General features: G+C 38.0%; 1 protein-coding gene across 6 annotated transcripts in view; it reads right to left on the bottom strand.

The window, feature by feature from the left end:
- The window catches only part of CTBP1 (C-terminal binding protein 1), a 187,723-nt gene that overhangs the window by 32,721 nt on the left and 130,988 nt on the right, over positions 1 to 24,014 (bottom strand). For 4 of the 6 annotated variants that reach the window (XM_065634239.1, XM_065634238.1, XM_065634243.1 and 1 more), the window contains exon 2: positions 5,767 to 5,921. In XM_065634239.1, coding sequence (XP_065490311.1) covers positions 5,767 to 5,921 — 155 coding nt within the window. Of the gene's footprint in view, positions 1 to 5,766; positions 5,922 to 9,266; positions 9,484 to 11,017; positions 11,108 to 24,014 lie in introns of all 6 variants that reach the window. The other 2 variants (XM_065634242.1, XM_065634241.1) reach the window with 2 other exon arrangements.

The following is a 24,014-nucleotide window of genomic DNA, read 5'->3' as shown; positions in this document are numbered from 1 at the left end:
TGACTTGAAATGTTTCTACATTTAATTCCTATATAAAAGTGTGACTGGAAAAATTTCAGCTACAAGGCTGAATAGGAGCTTTTTTTTTTTAACTAAAAATATGGACATGTAGTATTCCTGTGAAGATTAATTTATTTTGTGCTTTCATAACAAGAGTCAAACGATCCAATACATTCTAACTTAACCCAATCACTTGTAAGGCCAGGGCACAGGTTTACCATACAGATATTTTCCCATTTCCAACAGAGTATCCTGTTCTCTTTCATGTTCTGGTACACTGCGTATCTGCATGAAGCAGTAAATCCAGTCAAAACACACACATTTTTGTCTTCCAGCCCATCTGAGACAACATGTAAGAAGCCACATAATTACACAGAAAAAAGAAAACATACACAACTTCAAACAAACTCTTGACTTCTGCCTAGCCTGTGAGTTTTAATTATAGACCATCCCTAATCACCTGTGCTTCCTGGCTTTTTCCTTTGGGTTTGCAAGGATCATTTCATTTTCTCTCTGCCTGGTCGAGATGTCTGTTACCAGATCCTGCATATGATGTTTACATTCAGTGTGCTCCGTGTTACAGAATATACAGAAGTCAGGAAGCCTGAAGAGTAAAGAATCTGAACTCCAAAAATCTTCAGCAGAAAAGACCTCAAGGCTGTGCTGGAGTCAGTGATGAAGGTACAGAAGTGGAAGGAAGGAGCAATATTGAAGAAATCAGAAGTGCTGGGTAGGCTGCCAAGGAGCCAGGAAAAAGCAGAAAACGGTGAATGGCACTGAAAAGAAAAGGCATTGGGGAAAAAAAGAGGGGAAAGAGACATGAGACCGAAAAATGTAATTCAACCTAGAATGAGGATGGAAGTAAGCTAATTATTTTTAAATATTTTTTCTGGATGAGCACCTGTATTTTTGGCAGAACAAACCAAACCACCATGTACATTTGGAGGCGGTCTGAGATGGTTACTGAAAAGACTGATTTACCCACAATTAACCGTAAGACAAAAAAAATTTAAACACTGTAACTTGCACTGACAATAACGTGATCTCTAAGAAAGAAATTTAACCACCAAAACCTTAAAGTAATTTTTACCCTAAATGACACAAGTTTCCTGACAGGATGCAGTGAACTTAGTTTGACAAATGTAATGCTCAACTTCACACAGCCATGTACAACATCTACACTAAACAGACCTGAGGAGTCAAAGCACAAACATATACATTGCAGCCTTTCAGACTGGCTTGAAAACCAACTACTTTTTCCAGGGCAGGACGACACACCAAAAAAACCAAAACAAAACAAAAAAACAAAAAACCAAAAAACAAAACACAAACAAAAAAAAACCCCCACCAACACCCTCACACCACACACAACAGGAAAAAACCTTACATAGGAGTAATTTCTAAAGAAGTGTAATAAGTGTCCTCTAACTATAATGTTATTTCAAAACATTGGGTCATTCTCAGTAAGTGTCAGTATTCACTTGAGCCTGATTTTCAAAGGGAAGGGAAAAGATCTTTGCCATCCACCCTGCCTTCCAAAGCAGCAGCACAGGGAGTTAACACTCTGACCCGAGATGAAGCAGTGTTCTCATACAAGTTTTTATTTATTTGTGACCTTAAAAGAGTTACTTATTTTCCATACTTTAATTTCCTCAGCCATAAAAACAGAATGACAAATGAACCCTTTGGCATAAGGAAATCGCTACAGAACTGCAACTTGTGCATTATCCAATTTGGAGAACACTTTCTTTAATGAGCATACACAGTGAGGTATAAGCAGGACGTCAGCAAATGGTTTTGACCCTGTATACAACTGGCAAATAATAATTTCTCCTCCTTTCTGTATGTGTTAAAATCTCGCAGCCTCCTTGCTTCTCTATGAAAAAACAGCATCAGTAACATCTTTCAAATTCCACCCCAAATTTCCCAGCCTGTCTCCTGCAACTTCGGACCACCTAAGTATCTATTTCTCTGTTATCCTATCAGATTTGGTATCTCATCTTAAAAGACATATATGAAAGAAAAATCCAGTTTTACCTTCTGCTTTCAGCAAGCTCAACACTAAGCCTTTTCCTGATTTTCAGTCATCTCATCTTTCACAAGGGGGAACAGCCTTTTGCAAATTAACATCCATTATCAAAATGTGTATTTTAATTAACAGGACAACATCATTTGGTATGGCCAGGATGTGCATTCATAAATACATGAATATTTTAGATACTGCTTTAAATATGCAACTTCTAAATTTAAAACTTCCCTTGAAAACAGTTTTGTGTTTAGTAAAGCCTCATTCCCAAATAAGGTATTACACAAGCAGTACCAAAATATGAATGTGTCTCTACTATAACTCAAAAGGTGTGTGGAAAATACACATTCTTCACTGCAGATGAACAATGGAAGCGAACACTTTTCAGGTGGAAGTGAACGGCGCTCAACACTTCATAAAACTGATCAGCCAGCCTATGTTACAGTAATACAACAACAGGATAAGAAATTAAGGTTTGTAAATTTTTTAGCAGAAATTTATTACCTGGCAGAACAGTGGTACTTTGCAAACCCAACTTGTTTAGGGCTGCACCACCATTTGGACTAGCAAAAAATCTGTATTACGGTAATGTACTGGTAGTTAGTAAAAAACATTTTCCAGATACTTAGCTCATTGAGAACGAAATTATTTTGGTATAATAAAAACCAAAGGATGCAAGCTTTAGTATCATCTGCTAAATACAAACACTCTTGTGAAGATCAACAACAGATTACCTCTGTTACTCAGCAGTTATTTAAATTCTTTTCTGAAGCTGCAATTTCAGATACACAGACTGACTCTCAGCCTCGAGATCTGCAAAGTTCATTTACTGCACCTCACTGATAACACAAAATACTGCGTGTTGCTAAGGCGAAGCATTTGTGTCACACAGGAATTCCCCAGTCTTGATGTATCAGACATAAATTACGTTTATTTCAGGAAGCAAAGCATAAAACTACCCAGGTGGTGCAGTTGCCAATGTGCACCTGAAGAGCCAACTGCTGTTATCTACTAAAAAAAGTGCAACAGAATTTATGTTACTTATTCTCTACATGGTATTTAGTCCTTGTAAAAGGAATCCAGCTATTTCATGTATTAAGCTTCTGGCAGTGGTGCGAGATAAGAAAACTGTAAGATAAAAGCAACTCTTCTACATGATTAAAAAGAAATACACAGAAATAAGGCATTATATCACATTTTAGCTCTTGATATGTAAAAAGATAAAAGGGAATTTCCAGAAAAAAGCTTGGGTTGAGTATTTCTCAAATTTATAAAAAATAAAGTGTAATACGTAATTATGATTGTCTTTGAACTTTACAAATTAAGGGTTTTTTTTATTAAAAACAACAACACACCCCCAAACTGTATTCATTTCTATGAATCTCCAGTTACCAATGAAGACAGAGAAGTTTTCACATATTTGCATTTGTTCTCATGTTAGTTACTGTTTGGTTCTCATTCACTGCCACAACATTGATGAGTCTTAACTGGATGCACAGCAAAAAACACTGGTCTTTTTCAACACATGTTAAAGAGAAGGTTGAACTTAACGTTATGTTTTGGTAAAATCGTACTGGTTCAAGATAGCATGTCACAACCAACTAGAAGTTCAGGTTTTTATGCGATCCCATTGACGATCCACTGTAAAGACTGTCTTCTATATGACAGTATAAACACATTAAAAAAACCCCGTGAGCTCAGAACTGTAATACTGTCAACTCAATCTAGCCTATATTTCAAGAATCATCTAAAGAGTCTAGTTTTAACTATCCTGTGAGAAACAACTAATGAACGGAGAAAAAGGGTGTTTGGAACGCAGATTATTTCCTAGTAGGAACTACTTTTTTTCCATTTTCCTATTCACATTAGAATTTTATTCTATCTAAAATGCAGCTCAACAAAACAAGGTAGTGACATTAAGCCAGTACTGATGCAGCAGAAAACGACCTTAAATATCATTCTTGGCAGCAGCTTATTCTTGTTCCGGGAGGGGGGCAGAGGGGTGAGAGAGGAAACCTGAAAGTCTGCAGAGATATCAACCAAGGATCTATAGATGGGACTTCAGGAGGGGAGGACTCATGTCTGGTGTTTGCCTGAACCATGAGAATCAGCAGTTCTAGTTTGCTATGTTGATATAGCACACAATGCTTTAGCCTTCTCTATTTTCTAAAAAAAAGATAAAACCAACCATAACTCAAAACACACACAAAACCCCCCCACTACCTACCACTTACACAATTTGGAAGTTTTAACAATGAAAATTATTTTCGCAGAATAAAAATATTTTTAAGAAATAAGAAGTGGAATAGTTGGTCGATGGATTCTTACCAGGAAGATGTTAACATGAAGTGGACTACAGAAAATGGGATTGATTTACCTGGTAACAAAAGTTAGTATTGGTATTATTTTCAAGTAGCTGCCTTTGTAAGAAAGTCTTTAAAGATTAAATCTTTCATCACAGATAGAGACTTTAAAATGTTTAACACTGCTATATACTACAAGAACAAGAAAAGCAAATAAACAAGTGTAACAGTTGAGAGTTCAAAATAATGAAAAGCTTCTGAAAACCTGTCACGAACCCAAGGGCTGCTATAATTAGTGCAGGACAAGTCTAACAAGGTATCAGTAGAGAAACACAAATACCGATGCAAGTCAGTTCGGTTGACAAAACTCCTTAACTCCGGAATCACACTCACCAGTACCATACGCACAAAACCGGATACAGACAGTGACCTAAGAAGCCTTTATGATAATACCTGGATCTGTAGTTGTCTATCCTGGATCTTTGCTGGAGAAGAAGAATTCCCATGGAAGGGCCCTCGGATTGCCCTCCCCTGCTGTCGTATTTATTACATTTTTTGCCTCCATAGAAGCTGTAAGGCTGGTTTCATCTTTTATCAGGTGAAGGAACACTTGGCATTTGAGGCTTACTCTGCTAGCCAACAACTTCACCAAAATTAATTGTATCTCTACAGAAATATGGATGTGAAAATGCTCTACTGCTATCAAGAGAGCAGAAAGGATTTGGGATAGATATGAGGCCTTCGTGCTGAAAAGAAGTTTCTGAAGAGAAAAATGTAAGTGTCTGGGCCAGCTGGCTCCCTCAGCTATCATCACAAAAAACGGGTTTCCCTCTTAGTAAATGAGAAAACCTTTGACAACAGTAAGAACCACTGGTTGTTTTACAGCTCCCAAACCACTGGGAAGGGTGTGAACTTCTGGAATACCATATAGTTAAAGCACATTTTCTATACACATTTTGGGTTAGCATTTATTTTGAAACTCTCTTGCAGTGGCAATTCTCAGTGTGCAAGGCCTCCTAACCCGATTTGCACAATTCCTTGGCTAAACAGAGAAGTTTGAAAGTTCTCCACATGGCCAATCCAACGCTGAGATCTGACTTTCCAGCTGAAGGATGAGCAACAGTGTTTCCGAGAAGCATTTCAAAATATCATGTAATAATACAGTTTTCCCAGAGGTAACTCTCTCCATTAATGTAATTCAGTAGGTAAGCATATGGACAACATCCAGAGAAAGATACACTGCACAAAAGCACATTTCAACACAGATACTTTCATCTCTGTTTCATCACAATGACCAGTAACTCACTCACTAAGGTAATGAACCATTAATAAGAAGTAATAGCTAAACACATTGTCACAGCTAACACAACACTGTATCTGTTCATAATTGTTAACATCTGTTTCCTAAAACATTTGAATTATATCTGTAAATATTACCTTTTCGTGAATTTCTTGTGTAGACTGAGCATCACAAAACGCCACTGTGGCTACATCCTTCAGAATAGGCATTTCTACTGTACAATCCCTGCCATCCAGCAACGCTACCAAAGGGCGCGGATGCATGGGCCCATTCATGATCGGAGGTCGAATGCCTACGAAGAAACAGAGACGACTTGTTATTCAAGCCATGCAAATGTAATTTACAAAAATAGGTTATAGCTAGTCTGTTTATTCTGATGGCAGAAAAAGATTTCAAGGACTGAAGCTAGTAAAACAGGAGCGAGTTTATAGTCAGCAATCAACCAAACACAGAAGACCTAACAAAAAATGCCATGGAGGCTCAGAAGGCTGAACAGTAGAAAAGGAATAAAACCATTATGGGAATAGTATATTTATTTTTTCAAAGAGACATCCTTACTGCATTATTAAGAAGTGTCTGTGCAATTTTATCCAAGGCTTATGTTTTCATTGGATTCCACACCTTTGTGAGCTCTAGACAGAGCGACAAATATCTTGTCCAGGCTTGTAGGAGTGTAGCTTATGGAATATCATAAGCAAGTCAGTGAGGATTTCAGTATTCAATTTACATACAGGATGATGCTCTGCTGAAACTAAAACTTAACTGGAAAAAAGCCTACAACAGCAACATTTTGAATTTACTGTCCAAGTGTACAGGCTAAACTGCTGATCTATGTAGGTCTGCTTAGACTTAAAAGTTTTACAAAACTATTCTGTCCAGCTCAGTCAAACAAACACATCATACTTAATCCACAACTGAAAACTCTTACAAAATATGAACAAAATGTCCCTCCCTAAATCAACATCATGCTTGGAACATTGCAGAGTGACAAAAAATACATTTTAGATATCTGGGGGAAGGAAAATCAGTTGGAAGTGCAGACTTAATTTATATCCTCTTTATGGAGTCTTAAAATGAAAAGTAATCCTTACAACAAGATACTTGGCATCTTTTTAACAGTATAGATGCTATAAATACACAAAAATACTCAAGGGAATAATATTAAGCCATTACATTTACACAAAAGTAGTTAAGCGTGGGTGGAAAAAAGGGACTTCCTGAAGAGATAAGGAAAAGCAAACCAAAGAATAAAGAACATGATTTTTTTCCTCTTTTCAAATAAGTAGTTTTAAACACTGTAAAGTGAAGCAGGCTAGATATTTCTTGTATGCAAATTTCAACAACATTTTTGGTGCAGCGTGAATTTAAAAACATTGCTTATTGCTTGATAATACAAGTTAGTCCAGCACTACCACAAAAGACTGAGGTTCCTTAGCTACCTTCTGTAAGAAATCCCTCCATCTTAAGTCCCAGCCTATGTCAGAAAGCAAGCCCTGAAAGACTGTCATCCACATTTAAGTGGATGGAAAATCCCAGCTGTACAAGATACCTGGTGAACGAAAAGAGCTGCTGGGAAAAGAGATGTTCACAAGTCAAGAGAAGCAGCATATTCTTTACCCCCCTGGACCAAGCTCAGGTTTGGGGCCAAAGATATACAACTGAGAAGACTCTCACCCTCCTGGTCTCAGTCGTCCAGCCTGCACCCAATAAATGTCACATCCAACTCTAAGTCACGGTGATGGCCAAGCCCTCCTGCAATCTGACATTCAAGTTCTTTACCTATTTGAATAGTTGTTATACTCGAGGACCAAACCAGAGTCACTACATTTGGTTCTTTTTTGTCCTAGTCCCAGCATCTCCCAACAAGTGATGATGCCAATGGACTGACCCTGCAGCACTCTCACCACAGCAGAGAGGAATTCAGATGTGAAAAGTATTCAAAGTTTTCCACGGGTACAACACCCATGAAAACTATTCTCTCTTGTAAAACCATAAATTCCTAACCTCTGAGATAGACATGCTTAGAAATACTTGTGGCACACAGATTCTTTCAGTAATTAAATGGAAGCCTTCTTAATACAATTTTTAAAAACCATGCACCTTCCTAACTTACAACTGTTACCTATGTGAACAAGAAATGGCCACATAACCTTCATAGTCATTTTTAGTAAATAAACCACACACTAATAGTGTGGTACAGGACACAGGCACTACATGAATACACAATGTAAAGCTACATAGTTATCCAGAGAATAACTACTATCCTTTAATGGGAACTGAACTATAAAACCCCACATTAAATTTACTTAGGAACACCCTAAAATAAAGCATGTTATAGACTTGTTCATGTTTCCTTAAAAATAATATATGTAATAGCATTAGTAAAATGCAATTATGGCTTGAGGCAAATGTAAAAATGACATCGCAAGTCCTATTCATATTTCATAGAATAACCATGCTCCTTTTGCTACTGAAATGTTTTGGTCATTGTCTTAACACTCAGTCCAGCAAAGACAGGATTTTAGCAAGTCTGAATGCTAGCTAAAATAAAATTTTAAAAAAAAGAAAACAGAACTTCGATACTAAACTTGTTGAAGATGAACGAGGACAAATATTGCACAGATTATTCCCTCAGATCGACAACTAAAGCACCTCTGTCAACAGAAAAGCACACAGTCCAAACAGATAACAGAACATGAGACTAAAAACTGCCACTTTTAAGAAACAGTTTTCTGACTAAAGTTATCTCAGAAAACCATGAAGCACAGTATCACAAAACACAAGCCTTTAAAATACTGATTTCTCTCAAATATATAAAGGTGTGGTCTGGTTTTCCCCTCACACCAGTGTATCTACAGATTTCACCCAAGTTTCTTGTGTCTAATGTTGGTGCTAAGTGGCATGGGCCAGATGGAGCCCCAAAGCACAGAAAGTCAGAAGAACAACTAGAAGAATAAACCCTCCCCAAATCTCAAGCTTTAAATCCCCAGAACTCAAACACACGCAGTGACCTTGACCATGAAACCACCACAAACCTTTGCTTACCAAAATCCTTTCTGAACTTCAGTGTATTTCCTGTTGCACAATCTTTCTGCCTAAATACCGTATCACTGAATCGCAGACAATAACTCAACACTTATGTAAACTTACAGTAATTTAATCAGTGGCAGCCACTATTTAAAGTTCACATTTGGAAAGACACAGTTTCAATATGAATCAGAACCCTTTGAACAAAAAACTGCTTCTTCCCCCATTTAGATACGTTCTGCCTGTTTCTTATCTAGAAATGTCATACTGCACCATGTGTTTGGCTTTGCAGCAGACCTTGGAGTGGCAGGATAAAGCAATGTGTATTTAAGAGCAGTATTTTCCCTGCCTGCATTAACAGTAAATCATGCAACTCAGTGCCAGAAAGGAATAACTGTAAACTGGTCAAAAGTGACATTCAACACCACAAATGTGAAACTAATTTAAAAAAATAATTTCACTTAGCTGGCTTATTGAAGTATATGGTATAGCATTTCACATAACACAGATAATAAAAATTATACCATCCACCCCCACACCATAGAACTTGTGTTATGGGAAAACAATCTCAGTTTATCCTAACTTCAGACTTTCAGGAACCCCTACCAACCTGACATTTCTTAATCTGAGCTTGATTTCCAGGGTCATGAATTCGATTTCTCAATGCTTTACAATCTTCAGTATTCTGAGGCAAAATAGCAGCCTGTCATTCCATCCTCATTTCCATGTCTTTAATTTTTCTTGCAGCCTCCTGTAATCTTGAACCAAAGCTTTTAAACTTCTTATCCACTGCAACCTCTGTAGCCTGGATGGCGTTCAAATTTTTACTAAAAATTAAACACAAACAATACATTAAAACAACATTAAGGGTCTGACTGGTGCTCACAGAAGCCAGGAAACTCTAAAGTTAAAGCTTCTCACTGCATCTGTACCCTCCCCTTTCGCCGCTGGCTTTTCGCTGCGCCGGCTGCACTGTCACCACAGCGGGGACAGCAGCGGAGGGTGACGGGGCGCAGGACAGCAGGTGACTGTGAATGGATGTACCTGGAATGGTCTGCACACGTTTTGCCCAGGTGAGCAAGGATCTGAGGACAGTGTGTGATCTCCACCACCACCCATGCTGGAGAGCCAAGTGCTCCAACGAGTACCCGAGATGGAGTGAGAAGCCTTAACTCTGAGCTTGCTGGGGTTTTTCGGGGTGTAAGTCAGGCCCTTAAGGTTATCTAAATGTATTTAAGAAAAAAAACACCACACAAACAAAGTTTCCCCTGACAAGTCTAATCCAGTTATTAGTGTGGTGGTGGGGTTTTTTTGTTTATTTTCCCTGCAACATGGAAATAATCTGGCAGGTGAAGCTCCTGCCCCACTAACAGCTACTGTGCCAGCGACTGCTGGAATTCTTCTAAAATAGTACAAGGTATAATGTGCACACACAGAGCAGTTACCCACTACATAGAGACAACAGAAGACTGCCGTTTCAGAAACGCAATTTGGACTAGCTGCTCTAGAAAATGAAAAGTATCAAAACCTTATTCTAGTTCAGCTTTTATGGGGAAAAAAAAAAACCACAAACAAAAACCTTGGAAATGTAAAAAGCAGCTTTCTGGTGCAGAACTCCCCAAGAGGCCAGCCCCATGCACAAGCATTTCAAGTGACTATGACTCCCTCACAAACCAGAGGTTTAATGAACTTATCACCCAGCTTTGTAATCAAATCTGCAGAGGGTGGCTCTCGAGTTATTATCTCCATACCTCTGGCAGCATGGGGACTGAAAAATTATCACACCAACCTCAGCATAAGACGTATTTTTTTTTAACTTTAAAGAAAAAAAAAAGTCGTCCTTAAGTGGGCTAGTTTCCTCCCTTCTCCCAAATCCCACCTGCACCTCCTGTTACTCCTGAAACAAAGATGCATCTCTGTGTGCCACACTCCAATGGGGACAGCTGAGGCCAAAACCATTCGACATCCTCACAATTGGAGGACAAAAAAGCTCTCCCTGACATATTCTAGGCTGCTAGGATGTACAGAGGACCCCATTTGAAACAGCTGTATCTTTGAAACTGGGTCCATCTTTTTGAAACATCCTGTATTTTGAACCTTTCGGGTCATGAATGGACAGTAACTGAAGTGATCACATTGCACAAATAACAGAGACCTCAAAGTTGGCTGTGACTATCTGCTGACATTAGAAAACATACCAAGAAGCAACAAGGTAAGCTATTTAACAATGTCATTTTCACTTTTTTTTTTTTTGCTGGTGATTAATACAACATCATTAGGATCACGATCGTCTCTCAAAGAAGATGTACATGTTAAAAGTAAAGGACACTGTCAGGTTTGTAGGCCCCAAACATGACCTACCTTTCATTTTCTTAAATCTGTTTGCAAAGTCCATGTTATTCTTTAAATGTGTTTTTCTTTTTTTCAAAACAAATGCTTCAATTCTTTTTTCTGAAAAATACATCAATGCCAAAAAGCATAACACTTATCAGTAACCCTATAATGACAAACCAATACGCACATGAACCGGAGGGCAGCAGCCTGGCAAAGGACAGTTTTCGTTTTCATGTTTATGTGGATTCTTACAAGGGCAAAGATTAAAAAAGCAGGAAAACTCCCTTGACAATGTCCTTCTACAAAATGTCCTACAAAACTTCACTTACACACTGTAAAACAAAGTGATTTAAGATTTTAACAAAACGCAAGCTACTGAGAAATCTGATCAGTATTTACAAAAACAAGACCTGAAAAAGACAGGTTGGACATGCAACTGACTTACAATCTTGTGCATGTAACATGAGACTAATCCCCTATGGCATTTGCTTTAACTTTATATTCTTACCTAGGCTGCAAATTCAGTCAGAGCTGTCAGTTATTTACCATAAGTCCTCAACAAAATTTACATGTTTTTTAAAAAACAAATGCTAATATTAATTCAAGAAAAGAGTGAGTTGTCAAAACAAACAAAAAATATCCCACTCATAACATGAACACAGAAGCTGTTATGAATTAGATTTGCCAATATGCACTATTAAAATTCCCAGAAATGCCATCCTTTAAAAACATATTTTAAGGCTCCTGACAGTTCAGATTTCAGACTTTGTTTTGGGAGCCTCATTGTTTTGTGCACCATGACCTCAAGCAATATTTAGATTCAAGGTAGAGCAAAACTCTAAAAGCAATCAAGTAGAAATAAACTTTAAAGTACAATGCAGGTGCACGGATCAGTAAAAAGGCTGCATGAAAAAAAAAAAGTGCTTACCAACCTTGACATTAAACATATTTAGAAGCTGAATACGCAACACAAAAATCTCCTGATTCCACCAGAATCAGAGCCAACACCTTTTGTCACAGCCTTCAGTACGAGCAGGATGCAATCTCCCATGATCTGGGATGAGGGATTGGGGGGGCACAGAGGAGAATATTTTTAAATAAAGAACGCCAATAATAGGTATGTACAAAAAGGAGACAGCTATCCTCAGAAGCCTGAATTACTTACAAGATTAAATTTACAATTTGTACATTAAATGAGAAAAGAACAAAATTGCTTCCTAAGATTTTAGGAACCTGCTGCAGGTCTTACTGAAATTAATAGGAACAATCCCAAATTGATTTTTCAAAGGAATAAGATCTGGACTTCATGATATATATACAAGAGAAAATTAAGCATAAGCTTCACCTCAAGCATATGTGCAATCTCTGTTGAAGTCCACAGGGCTCAGAGGTTAATGCCAAGCACACTGAAATGTTACTGGAAGAGCAGAGCTGATGAACACTACTGCACTCTATGCTTTGTATTTACCCAAATGCAGTAAAAACAAGTCATCTTCCTTCTTTTCTTTTCTTTAATTTGCAAGAGACCAAGAAAAATAAAAGTGGTTTCCGGCACGGTGTGAGCCCAACGATGTGCAGAGCTGTCACACCCACCGGTATCCTCTGCCTAACAGCAAAGACTGAAATACACCCAGCCGCTCTCCAGGACATTCACAGCTCATTCCCTTACATAAAATATATAGCTAACACCACCACCTGCTCCATAGACTTCCAGTGTACTTAGATTTATGCACACATCATATCATTATTTTACCACTTGTGAGAAATGAGCCTGGGTATCCAAGCGATTGCATAAAACACAAACGCCTCAATGCAGAGTATTTTGAGACAACTGTCTTACTCGAGTCTCCCTTTTGGTACAATTGAAACAAAATAAGTTAATGATTTCTAGTTAGAAAACCTCACATTTCCTTGCCATTACTGGAACCTGCCAGTGACAATTCCTCATTACTTTTCCATATTCACATAGCAAGCAAACTTGCCATTCTCAAATATTAGTCTGATAAATGCAACTAAATGGGTTTCTGTTGTGATTTTAAATAGTGATTCCTATGCAGTCTTTTTTAAACACCTAGTAATTCTGCTGTTATTTGTCTAACATCTGCGAGTGTGCACACAAAATCCTAAATGGCTGTTAGGGTACAAAAAAAGAAGGTCCTACAAGGCACATCTTGAAAGCCTATAATTGGAAATAAATTCTATTGAGAGGAAACAAAAATCAACTGGCAACTTTTTCTATTAGTACTCGTATACTTCAAATATCCACATGAAAACTGGAAGTATTTCACATCTGTCAAAAAATTACTCAAATTACATATTCAGAACATAGTATAATGATATGCCTAATCTTAACTAATATTTTTCAAAATAAGACTGAAAACAATATGAATCACACTTACTTAGTGTCAAAGGAACAAGCAGTAGTAGCATGTTGCATTGCTGTAAAGTGTTTTAATTGTCTATCACATTTCAAAAAGCAAACCAAAGGACAATATTCAGTAACCATTATGTCAAGTAGGACAAGGAGAGAGCTGAAGTATCAGCAATAAAATGTACACAAAATACAATGTTGCAGAAGTGCTGTTTGCAAGGAAGGGTTACATGAAAGCAAACTCCAGAGAAAGGGAAAAGATTTTGAAGGACTGAGCTTTCCCCGGATTTCAGTGTCTGTCCACAGTAAATACTTCGCTCTGCCTCAAGTATTTGTAGCTTTATTAAGTAATAAGGAAGGAGGTGGGAAATAAATCGATCAGCAATGGTGGAGTTGTCCTAGCCGAGTACAGTCCCATCAATCCCAGCTCCAGAGAAATTCTGGCTAAGGCTGCCAACTTTGCTACTTATCCCACAAGTTTCACGGAGCTATGAAATGTCCCCTGGCTGCTGACGCTCCGGCAAAACCACCACCAACTTGACGGAACTCACAGAATCACCGCAGTGAAGCTCAGGACAGCACCTACAAATTAAGAATCAGAGTACTTGAGAATTATGACACTCCAGCAGCCACACTTGCCCATAAGTACGGACATCAGTTTCTCAGCTACTGATGGGGCAGTATCTAAAATACAGAACTGATTGCATCAACCAAGCCTGCAAAGACTTCCCCACAGAGCACCGTACGCTGGGTATATGCCCACTGTCATCTTCTCCCAGGACAGCAACCATGGAACAGGCCGATAACAGCAACGGGGGGAAACCCACCTTAATACACACCCAAACTCTAGTTCAAATTACAACTGAGGTTATATTTCAGCCCATAAACTTTATGGGTTGGTGGGTGTGACTTTAAAAAAAAAAAAGCCAGAAAACTCCTACTGACAGGAACCAGAAAAACAATCCACTTCAGCAATTGTAATAGGAGCAGAATGATTAACTCCCTGAGCCATTCCAGTAACAACACAGATCATGCCAAGACTTACTAAAACACTTTCCATTGAAGACACAGCCCTGGAGATTTTGAGGACGATACTGCAGGGTACAGAACACAAGTCTAGAAGGGGCTGGTTAAACAGGGCTGTGCTGCCGTATGAAGTACATCAGCAGCCCTTATCCTCGCTCTTTTACCCATGTATTCAATGTAAAAAAAGCATGCAAACATCACTTTCTGGTTTTTAAATCATGGTATCAGAACTGGCATCTTGGCTGCGATTTTGATAAAAGCTGAACAGCCACATAAAGTTAATTTAAAATGTAGTACACTCAAGCAATGACTCTTGATTTGCCTGTAAAATACTATTTATTTGAACTATGAAGAAAAAAAAAAAAAGAAGAAAACAGTAATTTTTTTCTCTCCTCCAAAAATGTTTCTCCTACAGCAAGTTATTTTATTCCAGCAGGTTTTGGGGTTTTTTTGTTTGTTTTAAACCACTGCCTGAGCTCTAAGTATTGCTTTGGGAAAAAAAAAATATTACTTTTTAGCATTGCCAATACAATTGCTTTCTGAGTATTAATTCCACATTATGTTTTAAAGACGCTGCCAAGTATTTATTACAGAATATAATTTCTGAATGCAGCCTGTCCTAATAGCTACTCTCTGTGCTGCTTTTCTCATATTTTAGATGTTGATCAGGATGCTGTCTCAGGGAAAGAAACCAAATTACTCAAGTGGAGCCAACATCAAAGGCTTCCTTTATTCTGAACCCAAACACTGAAAGCAATTTCTCCAACAGTACACCTGTACTTTGACCCAAGAGCGTTAAACTATTACCTGGGGCACTCCTTATTTTCCTTATCAAAAAGTCTGAAGATAAGCAAGTGTGGGGCCTTGGATAATGAAATTAGTTCCAAAAGTTTTTATTAAGGTCAGAACACACTCAAATGACAACAAAAATAACAGTACAGAAGTATTTTACATATTGAACACTGACCTCTCCAGTTTCTTTGCAACTTCTGATTTATTTTTTTTTTTAAATTTTGGGAAAGCATCTAATGTGATTCACCCTCCTCTCAGGTGAACATCACAGTGCTATATGTGTCAGTAATCCTTATAGTGAAAAAAATAATACTATGACTCTCTTAGGGATAGGAAGATGGGAGGAGAGCTAAAAACTTCCTCTAAGATACATAGCGAAAACACTTTCTAACAAACAAACAAACATACATACATATATATAAAATATATATATATCCCAGACTTTTAAGACCAGGGTTCATTCGACATAGTTTTAAGGTTTCCGACAAATGAGAATAATAAACTCCCTCTTGAGTTACGCTCCATTATGTTGTTCTGAAAACCAAAGCAACTCTGACAAACCCTGAACCAGTGCAAAGGGCTCCTGAAAGCTCTTTTTTTTCCCCCTTCTCCTTTTCAGTTCCTCCCACAGCCACTGACTGACCTTTGCTGTCCTCCGTCAATATAAACAAAACAGTTGACGATGATTACAAACTAGAGAACGATTTTGTTGTAAAAATAAGAAAATGGGAAAGCCAGGAACATACTCATATCAAAGTCCTGTTCCTCCCATCAAGGGTCTTCTGCAGCTGAACCAAACTTGAATAAACAGAACTTTCTGAAAAGATGTTAATTTTGAAGGTAAGTAAACAGGATGTATAAAAATGACAAGCTCACTGAGAACGGGCCAATAACAACAGTCAAAGTGCCAAATAAAACAGGCAGTTTAAGGCAAAAGCTGGGTTTATATTATCACGTTACATTTAATCATAATATAATAAAAGCATATGATGCAAGAGAGCCATTCTGCTGAGCTTTTCTTCAAGTAGAATTTTGAGTTTCAATTACAAAGGCTCTGGTCCCAATATCACAGTTAAAGCTCTGCTGAAAAATACAGTTAAAATCGGGAGTTACTCACAAGGACTTGATGAGAGAAGCAAAATATTTCTTCCTACACATACCACATACTAAAGGGGTTTAGAGAAGGTTTTTGAACACTTGGTTCCACTGAACTGGTGAAAAGCCAAAGTGTTTAAAAAAGACCCATATTTACATTTTTCACTAGGCTTCATAATGTTTCTTTTCATCTTTCTAACCATTTTCAACTGGAAAAGGGTCTGCTCACACGCATAAAAATGCTTTGTCTGCAGATAAAGGCTTCAAATTATAAATTTTTTAGGGCACAAATCATGTTCTCTCTGTAAATTGCATAAAATATTTATCGGTGCTAAAAACATCAGTTGAAAAAGTATTACAGAAAGAATTATTGACTCCATTATTAAGAGTTACAAAGTCTTAAGGCAAATGGGTACCCTTCATTCTTCACACACGGGAGATTTCTTAACAGGTTCTTTCTCCAACTGCACATTCTCGGTTTGATTGAGCACTGTATTTTGGAAAATGAATTCACTATTACATTTCTCAGCAAATGAAGTTGGCGGTTTGTAGTTTTATTCTAGCCTTTTCCACGTATGCTTTATCTTAAAAAAAAAAAATAAATAAACTTGTTACAGTTCCCATGTCCCCCCCAATCTGCAGGCAGAGACATTTACAAAATCTGCCCACAGCGCATATGTGCGTCACACAAATGTCATCTCCCCCTCTAGCAGTGACAGCCTCAGATTTTGCAGCCTCGCAGCTTGTGAAAAATGGGCAGTTAGAAAAAAAATGGACCCTGGCAACTCCCTTTTGAAACAAAATATAGGTTGACAACTGATTGAGAAACAATTTAAATGGAAACTAGACCAGCGTATTAGAGGCAATAAAGAATTTCCAAAATAAGAAACCTTAGTCTATGGTTTTTCTACATTTTTTTGAAACTAGGAACAGGCAGGATGTCAGTAGCAGGATAAACAGCAGTGTGCTGAAATGGCTGCAAGAGCACTTAAAAGCAGAGAGTCACCAGAAACACTCAAGTGACTTGGAATTTTATCAACCAAAGATAATCAAAGGATCACCAACTTCATGCAAGTAAACTCAATGCAGATCTTAAAATTCATTCTGTTATTCAGAAAACGGGCATGGCATAGAGAAAGATACTGGAAAGCAAGTCCAACTGCTTCCTGCTGGCTGTAATTTCTGAAAAACTGGGAGGGAATGACAGCTCAGTGCTTGCCCAGTGTGAGACAGCAGCTCTCGGCTCACTTCCAGAAACCGAGACAGCATTATGACTGTTTTCCAGAATGCGATGGGAGAACATTAAGCTGATCCTTGCTCTCGAGATCAGGAAACAACAACAGAGCAACAGGGCTTCATAACAGATGCATCTTCCCTGGTTTACGGGTGTAAAGTAAACCAAACCAAACCAGCACAGGCCTATCACTGCAAAAAACAAGAGTGATTATTTCTGCTCCCTAACTTTGGTTACTACCACTCTCTTATTAGGTACTTCGATAGCAAAACTTATTTCAGAGGAAATTGTACCTCTCACAATGTTTTCTTCAGAGCAATCTTTTCATTGCTTCTACCCCTCCTGGGTCAGGACAGTCATCCCAGGTACAAGAAAACAAAACAAAACTGAGTGCTGAGGATAGCAGATGAAATCTGTAAAATAACTCTCTGTAACAGAAATTCCGCACCCTCAAGTAGCCCAGGTGAGGGTCATTTATTAGGTCTGCACTGTAAACAAGTTTAAAATAAGGTACATAATAGCAAATAAGCTGGTGCTGCTCAAAAAGCTACAAGCTTCAAGAGGCAACTCCACCTGTGTGTTCTCATATTTTTGGAAAAATAATTAGCATTATTTCTTATGAAATCTATACCACCACGATACTGTGAAATGTGACCCTCAGAGGCTTTTCTGAGCTGCTACTCAAAGTTAAGAATACCAAGAGCACCCAGGCTTCCCACCAGGATTTTTATCAGAAATTTGCTTTCCATGTTTTAAATGCTCATGACTATAAAATTGCCTTGCAGCAAGTCGTAACACATCAACTTCTTGACAAAATATCATTAAGATATCTTTTATTGCTTTGTTACCTTGCAGATAACTTGGTTGTTTTCTGACTTCATACAATGCCTATAACAGTCTCACAGTAGCCAAATGACTTGCAAAGCGAACGGAGTTACTGACAACTGCACAGCTAATAAAAGTTTTGGTTATTTATTTTCCTTTAAGGATACAAACTTCTCTTAGTGACACTTTGACACCTATGTTTTGATAACATTTCTTTTCATATTTCTTCTATAGGTACTTTCCAGAATGGTTAGATAAGAATACTCAACTTAAGCTGGACTATTTGTTACTAAAGACATGGTGACTATCTCACATATGGACAATTAAACAGCAGCAGTGGGTAACAACTTTTATGTCAGAAGTATTTAAAGGACAACACAATTAGTAACATAATTCTCTGGGTAGACTGACAAGCACCCACAGCAAACTATGGGAGGGCTTCCCAACAGCAGGGAAGCCTTTTCTTTCCATGAGTTCTGCACCCAACCTGTGGATAAATGAATTCAAGAAAGAATCTATTCCAACACTGTAAGGACCATGCAACACCAAGTATAGAATCACAGAATCATTTTGGTTGGAAGAGACCCTGAGGATCATCGAATCCAACCATAACCTAACCTAACTCTAGCACTAAACCATGTCCCTAAGAACCTCAACTAAACGCCTTTTAAATCCCTCCAGGGATGGTGACTCCACCATTGCCCTGGGCAGCCTGTTGCAATGCCTGACAACCCTTTCCGCAAAGAATTTTTTCCTCATCTCCAATCTAAACCTCCCCCGGCGCAACTTGAGGCCACTTCCTCTTGTCCTATCACTCGCTACTTGGGAGAGGTTCACTCAAACTATTCGCTTTGTCCTGAAATTTGGGGGCCACCATATCACAAAACAATACAACACAACTGGCAAGCGCTGCGTGAACTTACATTTACCATCGGTCAGGACAAAAGAGTTGGGAGTGCTGCAGGACACCAAGCACAGACAACGACGTGGTTAAAGAATTAAAAACACGTAGGCTATGCGGATTACTGAAAATTTAGTTCCAGAAAGAACATGAAAGGAGAGATCAATCTAAGCCAGAAAAGTTACAATTCTACATGGGGATTAAGTCAATCAATAGTGGTTTGGATCCACCCCCCGCCCTCAGTGTGGTTCTCCCTGATGCCTTTCCCAGACCAGGAGTGCACAGAAGGACAGGGAGGAAAAAGTCATTTACAACAGCCACAGAAGCGCATCTTGTCTCCAGTTATTCTGACCAGGACGCCGAGATGCAAAAGGGTGGGACTTGTTTGTTTTTCACTCTTCTGTGTTAACAGAGAGAATGGAGGGGAAGCGGGGGGAGAGGAGAGAAATGTTTTTATTCGGTGCGTATCATGAGATACCGTCCCACAGGAAGAGGCACAGCCCAACATCATCTCACGGCTGCGTCATGGTTGGTAAAAATCTGATCTGCAAACTGCTGAAAGCAAGACAAAAAGCCCTCATCTTCTGTACTCAACTCTCTCTCTTAATCTCAGAGAAAACCACTTGCAAGTAACTACAAGAAAGGTCTGAACAGTTTCTGTAAAAGGGTTTGGTATGAAGCAAACGATTTCTTTTTCCACTGAAGTTATTTAAAGAAAATATTAAATGTGAAACCATAGGGTTTATACCTACAGGGTTTGTTTTCTGGGGTTTTTTTCAATTGTCCAGAGGGAATGAGCCATACAGTTGCTGAGCAATACCAGGAAATTCATAAAAGAGGACCAGTGGCACAAACAATGTATTTGTCATCTGCAGATCCGCCGGTTTTGCACTGAAATTTGTCAAATCCTACACAAACTTATGCTCTTGAAATTGAACTGTGTGTATCTTAACCTACGGAATAAAGAAAAAGCAGTGCAGCAATACATCCAAATAGGCTAGATGAACTGATTATTATATATGTAAAATGGAGTTATGAGTAGTATCAATTGAATTTGTTTTTTGCATGCTCCCTATGAAACGGTCAGTGAAACCAGGTGTTTGAGGTCTGGAACAGGATGGAGAACTATGAGCCAAAGTAAATTAATTCAAATCTTATTTTTATTCTGCATATTCAGTCTGCATAAAACTGTTCAGACAGCAGTCTGTAGCTATTGGGAACTTGAACGAGATTAAATCTCACCCTAAAGAACTTGAAAGCAACTATTAATACCCTGAAAGCAGACAGTCTGCACCTGCTTATAGCAAGTCTTAAATTAGATATTGAGTTATCTGTACTTAAAATAGTATGTATTCAGGTACAGTTTCAAATGTCTATAAATGTGGACAAATGCTCAGAGTCTAACCGTTCTTCACGATGATTTGCAATAGCGCTGTGTGTTTTTCTCCAAGCAGCAGCCGCTGCAGCGCAGCATCGTGCTGCCATGAATACGGCTGCCGTCACCACACACAAGTCTACAAGTTCACTTCTGCCAGTATTGAGGCATTTCAGAAGCTGCAAACTCCACTAAAGTCACAAATTTTCATTGAAATTATTTCCCCAATTTCATCAGTACTGATCAAAGCAAACCTCTAACCTTTTTCAGGTGGAATTCAGCAAAACCCTGCAAGGAAATATTGCACTCTTCAAATAAAATAAAAAAAAAAAAAAGGAAGGGTAACATCAATAAATGCATTAATAAAAAAGAAAACGAGTGGTGTGACTTTGCAATGTTGAAAAGTGTTAACATGCTTTCTGGGCTTACACTAGGATTTGGTGTTAATCTTTGTTTCACTAGTGCTGTTGAGTTATACATATAAAAATATTTTTTATACAAAGTACAGTCTTTTTATTACCATGTACATGATGCAGAGTATTTTTTTTTTCCTGTTCTAAAAAAAAAAAAGTACATTTTCCACTCTTAAGACAGAAGGAAAGATAATTTACGTTGCATTGGAAAGCATGCAAGTATTAATGATGGGGAATGATGAACGTGAATGGTTTCCATTTTCACATTCAAAAACAAGTACCTGCAAATTAATGCTAAAAGCAACTGGTCTATAAAGCAGCTGTGTTTCCATGCCAACTGATCACAGAAATACATATAATTCAACAAGAAAATGAATAACCTACAAAATAAGAAAATAAAAAGCAGCAGAAGTGCTGGAAATTGAGATCCTGACCATATCTAACTATTTTACAAGAATAGCAAAGAACACAACAAAGGATGCAACTTAAGACGCAAATGGTACACAGCTAATGGCACTTCATCATTACAATACTCATAAAAGCTGTCATTCTCTAGTCAACAAGAGAAACGGGATACAGAACACCTATTTTATGAAGGAGGGAACACTCATACAATAGTAGCAATTCTTATGGGGGCCCACAGTTGGTAGACACGAAAGCGCAAGTTACTATTGAGTGAGTATCTTTCATTAGGATTTTATTTTTTGTCTTTATCTGAGAAGGTCTTGCTTTGTTCCTTATTCACAAATAAGGTCAGTTGCAAACCCAAGCACATTAAGAATGAACAGATATGTATCTGCACACAAGGAGCTCCCATAACAATATGCACATACGTATCTAACGTAATTAAAATTTTGAACGTGTATAAGCGACTTCAGCTTCACAACTGGTAAAGATGCTACCACTTTCTGTAGTATGGCAAACAAGTTAGTTAGAAGTTCATATATAAAATTATAGCATATATGGGCCACACATGTATCCATCTGTATATGGGGAAAAAAAAAGACTTATTTTAAGCAAAGAAGCTTAGGAATATTAAATAAAAAAGAATGTTCCAGATCTAAATGCAGGCAGTTCCAAGATACTGACATTTACATGCAATAAAACCAGCAGTTCAAGTACTTGTTCTTTAAAAACTAGAGAAATAAATAACTTCCGACTCAAAGGTCCATAAAAACAGTGTTCTAAGTGAATACAAACTGAAGACAGGCCAATAAATTTCTGTTTCTTAGTACGTCTTTATTTTATCAAGTAAGCAACACTGCTTTTCTTCCTATTTAGTTCTTGAAAACGTATTAAAAGACATTAGAAGTTTAAAATGGATGAAAAATTATGGGCACAGAACTGGAAGTTGGAAATCCCACCACTAATGCATTTTAGTGCCTTTGAATTTTACTGTTTTGCTGCATTTTGCATGAGTAGAGAGCAGAAAATTGGAAGTATCCATCCTTGTACCAATCCTCCAGACTTCACATTTCCGTGAACAGACAGATCACGTGACATGGAAAAACGCCGAACTCACATACAATGCTTTTTAGGTTCATTTACTAGTTTCAGTCTGTGTAGGGACCTCGGTGACATCAGTGGATGAAGCAGAAAAATTATATGGCTATGTCCCAGCCTTTCCACAGAGCATGGAAGATTGAAGGTTTCACCAGACTGTCTTCCTCTGACAATTCAGAATTCACTAAAAATTTAATTTTTACATGTGACTTTTCTAGGAAAGACACTGCCATTTAGAGGTAAAAAGAAAAAAAAAAATCTGGTAGAAAAGACCTACACTGAAAACCTCTTAAGTCACTAATATGACTTTTAAATAAGAACAGTGTTTATAGCACAGTCCAAGAAAACCGTAAATATTTAGCATTTTTGAAATTCTGTGTTTCTGCTTACCTTTCCTCAACCTTTACCTAAGGTTGGTGGCAGCTAACTGACCCAGCATTACTGTAGTTTTTGTCAAAGCTGAAAAATAACAATGCATCTGAGCGGAGAGGCCACTACTCTGTTTCCCCAAAAATTAGCCAGGGTCTCACCTAATTTTTGCTCCAAAAGATGCTTGCTTTTTTACAGGTATAGCTGCCTGGACACTATTTAAAGATTTTTTTATGAACTGTAAATAGGGCTTATTTTTGGAGTAGGGCTAATATTTTGGACATCCTGAAAAACCATGCTTGGTCTTATTTTCAGGGAAACAAGGTATTTCTTCAGAGTTCTTCATGTGTAGAGCACTACTTTGAGGCAGTATGCACTATATCCCTGTTAGGGATCTTAAAAAAAAAAATATATATATCTATCTACATATACACTTAAGACACATTGAATACCCCTAACTGATAAAACTATATATGCAAAGTTATGTACTTCACAATAACCTTTGCAGTACATAAACTGTTCAGCAACTCTGCAAGTATAAAGATATGAATTCTGACGGGGAAAAATCTATTTTAATAACTCACATCAATCTTTAATATTACAAAAATTACCCCTACTGCAAACAGCAGTGGCAGCTGAAAGCTGCCAGGCAGGCACAAAGCAGACAGTACCCGCACAGCCAACGCCGCGCTGCCCTGACAATTTATTCCTGCAATGTTGTGGAAGGAGCAGAGGTGGCAAAGCTGAGTAAGATGAAAGGTCAGTTCAGCTTCTCAGACCTTCACTTCTTTTCATCTATTGTCAAAGAGATTCTACTGTTGTACAAACACCTTTTTACTTTTTGAAAGCTTCTGAAAGTTAGTTTTATAAGAGCTGTATCGCTTCACTACTGTGTATGAAATTGTCCATAGAGAACATCAGTTTTCCATACAGCATTGCCTAGGGCAAGATCCTAAATGGTAACAGAGCAGAAGACTCCATATTATTTAAATATAAACAAGAGAACAATAATGAAATTTAAAAAAAACCCCACATTGTCAGCAGAGCAACAAATGCAAGGGCAAACAGCAACAATTTCATGTTCGGCAACACTTCTCCCATAGCATTGGCCAGCACAGGC

The sequence above is a fragment of the Caloenas nicobarica genome, chromosome 4 (genome assembly GCF_036013445.1).
Source record: "Caloenas nicobarica isolate bCalNic1 chromosome 4, bCalNic1.hap1, whole genome shotgun sequence".
Classification (NCBI taxonomy): domain Eukaryota; kingdom Metazoa; phylum Chordata; class Aves; order Columbiformes; family Columbidae; genus Caloenas; species Caloenas nicobarica.
The sequence above is the reverse complement of the archived record's forward strand: the minus strand, read 5'-3'. Positions and strand labels throughout refer to the sequence as shown.